Genomic DNA, 15,531 nt, shown 5'->3' on the forward strand with positions numbered 1-15,531 from the left:
CTCTGAAATATGGCCAAACTGGTGGCAAGTGGCATCTTGGCAGCTGCACGCTTGACTTTTCTCAGTTCATGGGCAGTTATTTTGAGCCTTGATTTTTCCACACGCTTCTTGAGACCCTGTTGACTATTTTGAATGAAACGCTTGATTGTTCGATGATCACGCTTCAGAAGCTTTGCAATTTTAAGAGTGCTGCATCCCTCTGCAAGATATCTCACTATTTTTGACTTTTCTGAGCCTGTCAAGTCCTTCTTTTGACATATTTTGCCAAAGGAAAGGAAGTTGCCTAATAATTATGCACACCTGATATAGGGTGTTGATGTCATTAGACCACACCCCTTCTCATTACAGAGATGCACATCACCTAATATGCTTAATTGGTAGTAGGCTTTCAAGCCTATACAGCTTGGAGTAAGACAACATGCATAAAGAAGATGATGTGGTCAAAATACTCATTTGCCTAATAATTCTGCACTCCCTGTATATGTATATGTGTATATATATATATATATATATATATATATATATATACAAACGATACTAAAAAGTGATCTATCCACTAGAGTGTATTTTTATGTGTACATATTAAGAAGTATTGTATCAATAAATAATAACTATATTAATTTCTATGCAGTGTGTGTAAAGTGCTGCATATCTGTAGTATTTAATTGTGTTTAATATCTATATTAAAAAATAGTCAAAAAATGTGTAACAAATATATAAAATATACATTGTGTCATATGTGCAAAAAATGCAAAGTTTCAATAATAGATGCTGTCCTATATTCATGTTCTCTTCCGTGCCTGGTATCAGTGCATGATTTAAAGTGCTTATTAGTTCTGTGTAAGGTTGTACAGACATTGATGTTGAAAACATATGAACAGAAATAAGATTCAAAGATTATTAAGACAACATAAAACACCCTAGCTATTGATTACTATAAATGCTATTGGTGGGAATATTGGTGAGTATAGGGAAGATATTCTGTACAAAGGTTATCAGATACATTTTATCAATTATATATTAAAATGTAACTTTTGTACATAATTCTGGATATTGGGAATAGCCAGAAATTCAAAGGGAGTTTAAAAAATGAGGCAAAAAGGGCCGAATTAGAAAGATTCTCCAAGTCTATTTTCATTTTTTGTTTGACTGTTTTGACTGTTAATTTGAAACTCGATCCTTATTTTAGTGATTAACTCTACAAAGGTCTATACATTCCTAACAGAGTCCACACTTTCTTGAAGGAAGACTTGGCCCAAAATGAAATTTAGGTGATGGGGTTATAAAGGGTGTTGCAGAGAAAGACGTGTAGCAAATATCCAAAAGTGGAGTAATTACTATGCAAAGACATTGAATATTTGCCCCTACTTTCTGAAAACACTGCTCAACTTTTAGAACTCAGCAATCTTTATCTGCAAAGCTTTTATAAAATCTCCCCCCGGCACTTGGCAGATTTCCCTTGAGCTTGTGGAAACTTTCAATACATGACAGAATATCTAGTTAATGAAGACCTTGAAAATGATCTCTGGAAAACCGTCATCTTGTTTTGCAGTAAGTATGGCCCTTTGCGAACCAACTCCAGAGCTTAGAAAAAAAATAAAACCGTTTATCGTTGGAAGAATATTTTATTGACCTTGTGGACACACACACAATTAAGAAAATTACATGTTACCTTAGATTTTATTCTTCTGCTATAAGAGAATCAAGTAAACCATTGCAATTGTGTTAACACTGTCTTAATAAAACATTTACGGTGTTTCTACGTTCTGCTGAAACTATTTCAAAACAGACTGTGCCTACTGAAGTCAAAGTCCTTCTCAATGTAAACAGAATCCCTGGAGATTATTATACATGGGCCTCCTTATTTAGGAACGAGAGCGCGTTTCAGAGCAAGCAATGAGGCCATCTGTCTACACGAACACTTATATCCTGAACTACATTTAATCACACGCTGAGCTACAAAAGCAACCTATATTTGTTTTAAATAATAGGAAGCTGTAAATGTTTAACCCCTTAAGGACTGAGCCACTTATACAAGTTGTGATCAAATCAAAACGTAAACATAACCATGAATTTGCGCTATATGTCTGTTCAGGGGTAATTCACCTCTTTCATATTATGTGCACCCACACTTATCATATATCATTTTGTTCAGGAGAAACAGGGCTTTAATGTCACATCAAATATTTGTATATTAAACATAATTTATTATGAATTAAATATAAAAAAAAAAACAATGTGAGAAAATAAGAAATTTTATTTTTTTTAGTTCTGTCTGGCATTTGAACGGTGGCTGTCACAATACTGTTCGGGGTTACTGCAATAAAATAAACATATTTGTATTCAGCGATGTCTCACGGGTAAAACAGTACCCTCAATGTACAGGTTTAATGGTGTTTTGGAAAGTTACAGGGTCAAATATAGCACATAACATTTTTCAGTTTATACACATTGAAATTTGCCAGATTGGTTACGTTGCCTTTGAGACCGTATGGTAGCCCAGGAATGAAAATTACCCCATGATGGCATACCATTTGCAAACGTAGACAACCCAAGGTATTACAAATGGGGTATGTCCAGTCTTTTCTAGTAGCCACTTAGTCAGAAACACTGGCCAATATTTGTTTGTGTGTGAAAAATGCAAAAAACTAAATTGAACGCTTATTTTGGCCATTGTTTGTGACTAAGTGGCTACCAATCGGGCAAATTTCAATGTGAATAAAAGGAAACTCAAGCCTTATATTTGACTGAGTAACTTTCGAAAACACCATAAAACCTGTACTATTATATTCGGGAGACTTCGCCAAACACAAATATTAGTGTTTCAAAATAGAAAACCGTATCACAACAAATATATAATCAGTGAAAGCACAGTTTGTGTGAAAAATGCATTTTTACTGACGATATCATCGTTGTGATCTGTTTTACTGTTTTTAAATGCTAACATTTGTGTTCATCGAAGTCTCCCGAGTAAAACAGTACCCCCCATGTACAGGTTTTATGTTGTCCTAGAAAGTTACAGGGTTAAATATAGGGCTTGCGAGCCAAATTCTGTGGACTTTCAGCCTGGGTTGTCGGGCAGGTGACTTTAAATTGTAATTAATACAAATATTATATAAATATATTTGTAGAATTTAAATATGTGTGTGTGTGTTTTTATATATATATATATATATATATATATATATATATATATATATATATATATATATATTTCTTTTTAATTTTTATTTATATTTAGATATTAATAGATAGAGATCTCTCTCTCTCTATATATATATATCTATATCTATATCTATATCTCAAAAAAGTGAACCTCTTGCACTCCTACTAAAAAAGTTTTAAATACCCGGTGCCAAGTCACAATAATATAAAAATATAAAAGAAAAATACCGTCACTCTAGGCTTTGTTCATCCGATTTATTCTTGGGCGAATATCTCAATCTGAAGAAAATCAATCAAAACTAAAAGGGTTGATTTTGTGATTAGTGGGTTTGGAGAATTGATCCAGTATAGACATAACAAGTTGTTTCATCTAAATTAATCATTATCTGGGAGAAAATTTAATATGAAGGAAATATGCCAAGTCAGACCTTTGCAGATGGTGTATAGCACATCGCCTACTAGGCTTTAGAAGTTCTACTTGGATATACGGTTTTTAATGTGCTTTTCACTGTAGTAGTAGCAGCCATTTCACTGTTGGTTTTGTAACCATGGGTATCTTTATTAATCAACTTTGTAGGCGCGAAAGAAAGAAGTCTTTGTGCAAGAACGATATGGAAGGTTTAATCTTGGTGACCCTTTCCTGGCACTTCAGAGAGACTTTGAAGCCGGTGCCTTTGACAAGGAAAAGAAGCCTATATGTAACAACCCTCTCACCATCTTAGAAGCTGTTATGGCCCACTGTCGGAAAATGCAGGAGAGAATGACGGCACAATTGGCAGCGGCCGAAAGACGACAAAGAAAGGTAACATCTCTAAATAACGCTAATGACTGAGACACTGCTTCCTGTTTTGCTTGTTTAACAAACTCTATGTCCTCATTGCTTTTACAGGTGATTCTATAACTTTCCACGAGAAATTCCGTGCTTATAGATTAGCTTCCATTTATGAAAAAACATGATTGACGCCATTCTGCAAGCTAACAGAAGTTATCCCGTGACTCTGAAAAGCTTGCCCAGTAGTGTCATCCATTCTTTTTTCATATTTGAACGTACTGCCAGGTAATGAACTACATATCCCACATACCCCCGGTAATTGCTTGGTATTCAGATTCAGGAAAAGCTTGCAGTTTTGAAGAACACAAGATAAATTCACAGGTGTAACTTTTTTAATGTACACACGTATACATACCATTAAAAAGTGTGTTTAATTTTTCCAAATCTTAGGCCTCATAGGAATGTCTTGTGCCTTTATGGTGCAACATATGTTCTATATTGTAACTTAAAAAAAAACAAAAAACAAAAAAAAAACAACATTATTTTACCTTCTGCTTTTTCCCGTTTTTGATTTGTTTGTTTTACAAGTCTACATACTTTTGGAAATCCCTAATCAGTGTCTACTGCATTCTGGTAGTTTCATGTTGTGTTCCATATTCTATTATGAATGTTCTCTGTAGAGAACTGTTCCTTCAAAATACATATACATAGTTTTTTTTGTTTTTTTTTATTGATTGTACGTATTGAAGGGTGAGATTCTTTGCTGGAGATTTTTCTACATCGCTTAGAAAAGAGTAGGTGGGAAGCTTTAGTTGGTTTCGAGCAAGACTTGTTACTGAACACCTGTTTAGAAAATATATGTGTGTTTATCTCCCTAGCTTCTGAAAATATAATTAGATTGTGGTGGCATTGAATTTTAGTAAAGTGACTTTGAGTTGGAAAAAACATTCCAGGACATAGCATGTACGATGGTTGTTCACGTGCTTCAACCACTGCGAAAATCTACTCCTTAGAATAGAAATATGACCTTCCATAATTTGATCATCTTTTTTGGCCATAAGTAGATTCTCAGTGGACATCTTTGATGGCTCAAGTCTATATATTAATGTCAGGATAACTCTACCCAAATTATGCAGCCTCTGTCGCTTAAATCTGGGTATATTATGAGTTGATTGATAATTAAAGGCACACTTTGGGCTCAAAATAAGACCAGCCATTAGCGGCATGCTTAGTGACATATGTAATTTTTTTTCTCATTCCTCACATACAGAAATGCTTAAATTTCAGAGTGCAGGGAAAGGGTAAATGCAACAAAACCACCACATTAAGGTGCAGTAGTTTTGGTGCTTAGAGTGTCCTTTTAAAAAGTTTTTATGGACCGAGTTCATAAAAGTGTAGAGTCAGGGCCGGATTTGCATGTCAGGTGCCTGTTGCCACAAAATTGTAAGGCGCCCTTTGCTCCGTAACCCCCAAAAAGGCAGATAAAATAAGTACAATTAATTTATTTTCTGGAAATTGCAGACTTAAAAACATCAACAAAAAAAGCATCTATTCATATTTGAAAATTGTATATATGTATAAATGTATGTGTGTATATATCTGTTTGCAATGTATTATGTGTGACTCTGTGAGTGTTTGCAACTGTGTAAATGCATGCGTTAAAGTCCCTTTTCTGAATTGATCTTGTTACAACCCCCGTACCCCCCTGTCCTCTTCCTTCCTGGTTTGTTTAGCTTAGTGGAGCTAAACTTAAGAGGCAACAATTGCTCAGAGCACCTGCCTGCAAAATCTTTTCATTGAGCTGCATTGGGAAGATTGTGATTGGACAGCCGCAGAAAGTCTTTTGGCGGGCTTAGACGGGGAGGGCTTGCAAAGGTTAGAGACGAGATCTGCAGCTTTGTCAATCTGTTTTTATATATACCCCAAATTACAAAAAAAAGTATTAAATGCATGCATGTCTTCATGGTCAGTGGATCTACGAATGTGACTTTGAATTATTAATTTTGTTTCTATTTGTGTAGTGGTGTGAACTTTTAATGTCCGTTAGACTATACATACGTGGTGAATAGAGGAAACGGCAGACTGCAGTAAGTGTTACATAGCTCCAGTCACTGAGTTTGCAAGGCCCTGCCTGGATGAGTTTATACAGTTTACTGTACTTAGACTAGCAATAGCTCCAGGTTTCATATTTAGCTTCTGCTGGTTGTTGGTAATTAGATCTATGCAAGTCACTGAAATCCCAGTGTTCTCCAAACTATTTACTTTGAATCTGCCAAAGTAAACACTCGGTGACTAATGTAACCCCTTTTATGGCAAAGTAGCCTGTCTTCTGTGGTACAATAGGCCTGTACAGAGATGATGTATGTGTGTGTTATATCTTTCTTCCAATAATGAACATTTCCTGCTTTTATGATGTTCTTTAATAGATTAGCACAGTGTTAGTAAGATGAATGGATTCACAACTCTATAAATAGGTTCTGTTACAACGTGCAACTGTAACTGCGAGATATTATGAAACGGGTTAATGTGCATGTATTATAATTAAGATAGCCATGTTGCATTAAGCTAGGCTTATTGGTAAAACTGGGTGGAAATCACTGTGTTTATCATAACAAAGAACTACTCGAACTACTCACATTTCAAACAAAAACCTATTTGGTTTTGTTTCCTCTTTTGCAAATGGTGCGATTTCGTTCTGGCTCTGGCAGAGGTCTCTCCCGACACACGACACAAGGCCTGTCCAAGTTGCACTGTAGGAACTTAAAAGAAAGGCACTTTTCCGCAAATATAATTCCTTTGCAGAGGTAACAAGGCCAACTTGAAAAAGCTCAAAACAAAGTACAAATAAAAATAGTCCGGTTACAAGCAAGATGGACAAATGTAACGTGTCAAGCCATATAACATGACATTCAAACAAACTGTACTGGGTCAAATCCAGTTAGAAGATTGGAGAACAAACCAAGGTAAGAATGAAAGGGGGAACCACAAGAAAGTCCTCGATTCGGTTCCTGAAACAGTATAGGCTGGTTCGTTCACCGATACCTTGTATAGATGATTAGACAGTAATTTTAAAGCTGAACCATAAACTGTTCAGTGTCTCTCGCGTCCTTACAGCCTTCTGCCACTTTTTGCAAATAATGTTTCGCTTTTTTTAAAAAGCATTTCTAAGGTAATGCATGAAGTGAATGAGGTCACTTCAAGCCCAGAGTGTCCCTATTAATGGAGTACTGTTACGCTCAGCAGTTTAATGTCCCAAGTCATACCTAGATGTTCCCATTAGAACCATTTGCGAATATAAAGGCTATAGAATGTTCTTTTGTGTAGCTATGCTGTCCCCCTTTAAAGTAATGGTATATGCCAACTAATCTAAAGATATGTAGGTTTCTCTGATCTCTGGCAGGCTAAGCTGTAAATTGCATTGTAATTACGCCTGACACGGCCTTGTAATAAGTTGAAGTAAATTATATGATTTTTATTAAACTGTATCACCTTCTCTTGGCAGCTAGTTCAGAGACTGGCTTAAGCCTGCTGTAATCACGTCTCTGATCCAACCTCCGATTCCAAAAAGAGTGATTTAAAAATTGGCTTGAAACTAAGCTAAAAATTCCAATCAACGTTCCAGAAGTTTGAGTAAAATATCATTGTAATTTAGGTTGGGGAAAAATTGCCCCCTCGATAATTCTTATCGAGTTCAGCCTTTCACACATGAGACAAAATCTCACTTCTTTTATTGACATCACTAGCTCCTTTTTAAAATTGTGCTAAAAAAAAGTTATTCACTACAAAATGAAGATTTGATTTTACTTTTATTTATTCAAATATGTCAAAACAAAACATTTCTACTGTAACTGAAATCTTCCTTTGTTGGTGGGGTATGTCTTGTCTGTTGTATTGTGATGTTACTGAACAGGTCACCAGAGACTTGATTTTAGTCTTTAGTATTTGTGGAATGTTATTATATTCTCGCTTATACACCTTTTTTCTTTTCTAGGAGTAAATAATTAAAATGTTAACTAGCTTAGACTGTAAGCTTATTTGAACTGTAAGGACTTCGCTTGTTATGTCTGTCAAATTTGTCATTATTATTATTATTTTGGCAATTACTTATCGTTAAATATCCCCATCATATAATTGTAAAGCACAGTGGGAAACGTTAATGCTATATACATATTAATAATAGTTATAATAACCATGACAAATATTATCAATAGTTATAATAACCATGAACCACCAATACATTTATTAATTTTGTAGCTCTCCTCTGCACCTTGTCAATTCCCACAATCTTTATGAGAACTCATGCCTGATCTTGCCCTGCACATTGAAATGGAATCTTTACTCTTGATTTACAAATGAGTGCAATTACATTGTTTTCATGCGTTTAAAACTTTAAAAAAAAAAAAAATATATATATATATACACACATATTGTGTATGTCAATAATGACATGTAGGCCATTGTAGCTACACACGGTTTCCAAATCTGTTTGCAACGGTTTCTAAATCCTTTTCATTTTGTCTATTTTCCTAACTCATTTAGAGTTAAACTTGTATGTTTGTTTTTGCTTCCAAAAATGCATAACCTTGTATTTGTTTATATTGAGATCATCTGTCATTGTCTGTCCTGTTCTCATCCTCTTTCTCAAAGTAAAGCAACATATATCCATATTGCTCTGACTCCACTTAAATTACAGTTATCGGAGACACCTTGGCATGGCTATTTTTGAACAAAAACATTTCTGAATGATCATGTTAATAACAAACCTTTACTATCAAGTTAACATTAACTCCTTTGAACAAATACAAATGAGTGCAGATATCATTTCTATATTAAAATGTAACTGGAAAGTAATGTTTTAGAACTACTTGGATATCTTAAGACGTATTAAGACATACTTCCCAACATTGGGAGGTATAAATGTGGGATGGAGGTTGGTGCAGCAAGTAGAGGGCATATCAGCGATACTGTGTATCACTTATAATGCAGTGAGAGGCTTTCTAAAAAGGCAAGTCAACCACAGTCAAGGTATACCTTGACCAGAACGTTGCTAAAGTGCTCTCATATGGGCGGAATTCCCTCCGTTCAGTTTGTACATCATGTTCTCATTGCACTTATTCTGCAAATTTTCTGCTGTCCCACTTCTGGAGACACAAGAGAACAAACGCAGGATGACCGGAAAATAATGTCTGAACTGTCCCACTGAATCTAGGATTGGGAGACTTGGGAGATATCTTATTAGTAAGACCCTATTACTTTGCTCCCTAAAGTTTCCCAATGGCTTATATGACAAATCAAGATTTCAAAAAATAAGAGGTCCATATATGAAAATGATTCTGCATATACTTATCATTTATTTTATATTATATAAATCGAGGTGTGTTTTTATTTGTATTTTTTTTTTTTTTTTTAATACAGCTCGAGGCAGAAAAACTGCAACTGCAAAATTTAGAGCAGGAACACAAGAAACTATTGGCTCGTCTTGAGGAAGAACGAACTAAAAATAAACACGTGGTCCTTATCCTGGTTAAAGAGTGCAAACTATTGTCCGGCAAAATAGCAGAAGAAGCTCAGAATCTAGATGAAGCAATGTCAAAATTAGAGGCAGAAAAAAAGAAGGGTGTCGAACTGGAAGAAGCCCTCACTGCTGAAAAACAGCGCCTGTCACAAATGGAAGCACAGATGGAGGCTCAAATTCAAAAACAACTTTCAGAGTTTGGCACGGAGAGAGAACATCTTCGTGCCAAATTTTCTCGAGAAGAAGTGCATACGAAAGAGCTACAAGATGAAATAGACAGACTGAAGAAAACAATAGAGCAACTGAAGTTGTCCAAAGAAAATGAAAGTAAAGCGAACCTCCCTTTTCTTCATAAAAACAAAGATAGGTACCCGGTTTCTGTAGGTACAGGATCTCGGTCTGTTTCGTGTCAGACAAATTTATTACTTCTTGATAGTGACTCTGAAATTAGTAAAAAGACTCCCTTGGCTATACCAACCAAACCTTCAGTAATGAATCATGTCATAGCTGGCAACACAAAAATTAATGTATGCACAAATTCAGCGTTTGTAAAGCCAGGTTTAGACAGACAAAACATCCACAATGAATCAGTCAGTCTTCCTACAACTCATGGAGTATCTCCAAATTGCACCAGGACAGAAGAAAATGGATCATCCTCATTAGATGGCACGAGCAATACCTTGCTCTACCCAAATAACTCATACTGTGCCTCCCCAGCATCGCCAAGTTATCTCTCCCAATCTATGCAGAGCTTGCACACACAGTGTCCAAATACACCCATAAATTCAGGTCTAAGTCCCCGTATCCAGGCTGCCAAATTCAAATTTCAGGCCAACGCCAACGAACATGATCAAAATGGAAACACCACACAAACGTCTCAGATAAAAGCATTATCGCCGAACCCCCGTGAGAATTTGGCAGCAAAGCAGATGGCAAGAAATACCGTGACCCAAGTTCTTTCAAGATTTACAAATCCTCAGGGCACTGCACAATTGAGGCCTGGTTACCCACACCCTATGGAAACCGGTACCTATCCTCCAGTGGCTGGGCGCTTAGGCCATCCATCCCATGCGTTGAAATCGACTTCCGCATCACGAGTTGACAGAGGCAACCCTCCACCCATCCCTCCTAAGAAGCCAGGACTCTCTCAAACTCCGGCTGCACCACATCCTCAACTAAAGGCACCACCAAATGTAGGGGGGAAAATTGAGAACAAACCCATAACTTCTGCACCTTCCAGTACAACACATGGAATCAGGGTATTGCATGAGGAATCTGTATCTAAGTCCTCTTCACCTCAGCTGCCACCAAAACCATCTATAGAGGTACCTGTGGCATCTGCGGACTGTGTCATACCAGCCATAGGCACATCACAGGTGGGTGCTTGGCCTCCCCAGTCCCCTGGATGGAAGGAACCTGCATGTTCAGAAAGTTCCCTTGTCATTCCCTCAACCATTGCCTGTACCTCCTCCATAATCCCTGTTAGTGCCTCATCCTGTAGACCATGTGATTCAGACAGCCTCCTGGTAACAGCATCAGGTAATGGGATAAATCAAATTTACAGTGTTTTCTTTAGAAAATGTATCCCTTTCTAAGTTCTTACGCTTACCTTTCATTCCTTAAGAAAAACCTTTAAATTGCACATTTTGTTTGTTCCTCCTTCTTTCTCACATGGGGTATGATAATCTGATTTTGTTCCTATATTAAATGTCACATGTACTCTTCCATTTTCTTCCCAATTAAAAAAAAAGTTGGTAAATATAATTTTGGAAAAAATTGTGCATGTGCAAACAATCCGGCTTCAAATTGAAACTGGAATTCTAGAATTCCAGATATTCTGCTAGATACAAATGTTAAGCCATTATAAAGGATCAGAACGATAAAGATTTCCTGTTAGTGAGGTTAGTCAAAGTTTGGCATTTTAAGGAAGATGTTGCTGCTTTTTCTAAGCCCCCTTTCAATATGAAATGTATATAACATTGGTGCATATTAAAATTTAATTTTAGATTTAATTGCACCCGGCTGGATTACAGACACCGTGTCCTGTGACTGGTTTATCCACCATCAGTTATGCAGTATATGCAATGTTTAATCAATATTAAACACAGGACATATACATGTTAAACATGCTATTTCTACATAGGACATACACGTGTTCTATGCAGAGTTACACGGAACCGTGCATAAAGATATAAGCTTATGATTGTGTTTTCTTGTTTGCATTTTTTATTCTCCACTTTCACTGGAAATTAATGAGATATTTATCCAAAAATAGTCTCATTAAAGGGTGTAGGTTTTTATACCGTTGTCGTTCTTCCCTTAAAAGTATACGGCGAGGTTGCGGGATTAGCCTGGATTCCAGTGTCCCGATTTGACACGCTTTGTTCTATTGAGTTATACGTCCTTGATCCTAGTGGCATGGCATTGCAGCTATTGGTAAAGCGTCTAAGGGCTCTCAAATAATGTTTTGACTTTGATCATCTGAGCTGTAGAAAATCTTCACTTGCTTGGACTAAAGCTGCTTTTCTTCTTGTTTCTAGATATGCCATTTTCCATCAAACAGTCTTGGCTTACTGTGCTCTGCACTTGTACATGCAGTTTTGAAAAAAGCAGAACATTCTGCCAATTAGGAGGCCCAGCTTCACATAAAAGTTTCAAGAGTTTGCTTTGATATGTTAGGTCAGTAACTGAACCACGTTTATAATGTAATGCTGCCAAAATTGGTTTCTAAAACGAGACTGTACGGAGCCTCTTGTCTTAATTCTTAATATTTCTGCCTTTTGTTCTTTGTTTGCGTAGACTTATGGTTTATGTCACACCACCCAAAAAAACATATTGTACAAAATTATTTTAGTATTCTAAATTAGAATGTCTTAAGTTAGGCAGTGCACCTATCAGACGAGGGATGATTCGTTAACTTTTTATTTTTTATTTTTTTTTATTATTATTGTATTTTTCGCTTGATCACAGGCAAGCCTGCAAAGTACTGTTTAATTTCCGGATGGCAGAAGCAAATTGCATTTATAACTACAGGGTAGAAAATAATAATAAAAAAAAAAACGATTATTTTTTTTTAATATAGTTTGCTTTCAAAGTGCTCATTTTTATTTAGCGCATGATGCTTTTTTGAGTTCTTGGTTAATTTTAAGCTCATAGATTTTCATACCCCATGACACCTTTTTATATTAAACTGCAATTATTTTCTTCAAACCTTGACAATGCTCTCTTCATTTCACATTAACGCGGAGTCATTTGTTCTCTGGATGTGATTTGGCTTGGAAGAGGGGTAAAAAAAAAAAAAAAAAGATTGAAGTATTGATCTTGGCTCTCAAATTAACCATCACCACATTCTGAATCTGGTGCCAGAAGCTGTTTAATTTCCTTGTACCCTCGTTCATTGCTGCATGCTATCCAGCCTTTTGCAGTTGCTACTCTATTGGCTTTTTTGTATTAAACATTCTTTCTTTTGCTTCTTAAATGAGTTGCCACATTCTTGCCCTGTAATTTGGCACATTATTATGTTGGAAGCTCGTTATATCGGGTAAGCTTTGTAATCATTTTCCTTTTTCTGTTTTGCATTCTGTTTTTATACTCAGATTCTGTTTGCATTCTATATACATTTGCTATTTATGTTAGACGATTGGAAATCAATTGTATAGAGCAATCTCTGCGACAGACCATAAATCAAGATAACATCTAGTGAATCGAACACGGTTGTTGTGTATGAATTACTTTCTGTGTAGAATGCTATATATATATATATTTTCATTTATTATATTTCTTAAGGACCCCAGAGTCTTTTGACATAATTGTTTGTTTTTTTTTAATTCTATTTAATTACAATGAAGTCTGTCTAGTAATAAATGTCGCTGTAAACCATTCGAAATGTTAATAAAATTATATAAATTTTCTCTTGCAGTATTTTGAAAGTTGCAGAATTTGCCTGTTGGTTTTACAAACTTCACAGAATTAACAAGATCTCGATTAAGTTGCTTCTTAATAGTTAAATAAATAATCTAAAAAGAGCTTACATTTTATTCAGATTCCCCACTAGTCCGCCAGTCCTGTGTCGTGTTTACCCCAGTTTAACCTGCCGTGTATGTACTGAGGTTTAAACCATTAAAATTAACCCATCATTTAGAATATTTAAAGACATAGATTATAAAGCAATATTATTTGGTAGAATACAAATGAATTTTTTTTTTTTGTCAAAGGCTACAATTTACATAAAATATAGTCTGATTATCCCCCAATTTCATGGTCTACATTCCAAGAAGCTGGATGCAGTTGGGAGGGAGTAAAGGGGGTGGGATAGTGATGTGACTGCATTGCTGGCTCTGCCCAAAGAAGGAGAGACTTACAAATTACTGGCAGGTCAGCCTTGCGTTAGGGCAGGCCAGGCTGCCTGCCAATAAACTTGTTTCACTGCTTCCTGCAGTGTTTGTGTGCCCTAATTCAGCGCAAGTGCACCTAACTATGCCCTTGCGCAACACTGTTTGGGGAAAAAAGTCAGGAGGTGGGACAGGACCCAAAAATCAGGACTGCCCTGCCTAAATCTGTGCAATTTCTGTTTCATTATTACTGCCCTAGAATATTGTTTTTGATTAGTTGTCACCACAATTGGCGGACTTTTATATTGGAGATTATATAACGACTTCAGTTTTTCCATTTTAAGTGGCAAATCTATTGGCAGCAAAGGGGCTTTCCAGGTATAATGACCAGTGCATGTTAATGGAGCGACTATGGTACAAGTAGCCTGACACTGAAAATGTTTGAGCTTTATCCAGTGCCATGGCCCCACCCATCTACCACTGATGACTTAAGGAGAAGTTTAGCTTACTTCTTGAGCCATACAAATATTTGTATTGCTTGAGAAAGCTTGACAGTTTCCTTCACTTACAGCAAAATCCTCTGCCCCAAACAAGGCTCATTGTATTTTTTAATTTTAATACCAGTTATATATAGGCAACATAGTAACATTTCTTACGAAGAATCCAGTTATCATAGGAACAACTCCTGTTAGGGCATAAACTTATGTTTTGTTATTTAACACCATTTTTATTCATCTGTTGCTTTAACTCACAGGCTGGTGTCCCTCCCTAACTGCTTTGCTAACAAGCGGTGGTCCTGTTCCCCTGGGAGACTTGACCACCCATCTTCACCATGCTGCTGCCCAGGGAAATGTCACTTTATTGTCAATGCTGCTTAACGAAGAAGAACTGGATTTAAATAATTTATGTAAAGATGGCCTTTCTACCTTGTATTTTGCTGCTGCAAACGGACACTCAGGTGAGATGCTAGTTCGCAACAACGTTTTTGCTCACTTACAGGGATAGTCACTGAAGTGAGAATGTCGGGAATTCAAACTGAATTTCAAATTTAAGGTCAAAAAGCCTGGTTGGAAGTTCAGCTACTTTGGTCTTAGATTTGAAATTCACCTAAGTAAATAATGTCGTTAGTATTTTGGAATACAATTAAAAATGTTGCTAAATCTTTCAATGTTTTTCCTTAAAAATGTACTTGCCTTCCACAAATCGTGTGTACTACAAATTCTCTTTCGACTGCAAATGTTTAGATTACAAAGATATACTTGAAGGACCACTATAGGCATAGAAACTGCTACGTTTACATTGCAGGGTTAATCCAGCCTCTGGTGGCTGTCTCCCTGACGGCCACTAGAGGCCGCTTCCACGATGTACACGAAGTAAATCGCACTTATTTGACGCTGGACATCCTCACGGAGTCCAGTGTCAAAAAGATCCCTGTTACAAATCGCTATTTGTAACTGGCCCTTTAAATGAGAAATTGCCCTGCTTCCCTGGATTGTGGAGAAGCCTATTTGCCAGCCTCCTTCCTTATGACTATGGCCCTGTGTGAGCGGTGATACCCCAGATGGCTATGCCATGGAGCCTATTCATATAATGAAAGACTATGGGAAAGACTTTAGCTCCATGGCAATTGAACTGTGTGAATAGGATCTGCGCGCTATTCGGTAGTTTTGTGCGCTCAGATCCCAGCTATCTGGGGATATGTGAAATGTCTGTGTGTTATGTGTAAAATGTGACTTTATGTATTTTAA

At 36.5% G+C, this 15,531-nt stretch overlaps 1 protein-coding gene across 1 annotated transcript in view; it reads left to right on the plus strand.

Annotated features, from left to right (window-relative positions):
- The window catches only part of CTTNBP2 (cortactin binding protein 2), a 113,221-nt gene that overhangs the window by 54,641 nt on the left and 43,049 nt on the right, over positions 1-15,531 (plus strand). The window contains 3 exon segments of the mRNA XM_063446841.1: positions 3,743-3,967; positions 9,353-10,991; positions 14,538-14,741. Of these exon segments, the coding sequence (XP_063302911.1) occupies positions 3,743-3,967; positions 9,353-10,991; positions 14,538-14,741 (2,068 nt within the window).

The sequence above is a fragment of the Pelobates fuscus genome, chromosome 3, assembly GCF_036172605.1.
Source record: "Pelobates fuscus isolate aPelFus1 chromosome 3, aPelFus1.pri, whole genome shotgun sequence".
NCBI lineage: Eukaryota > Metazoa > Chordata > Amphibia > Anura > Pelobatidae > Pelobates > Pelobates fuscus.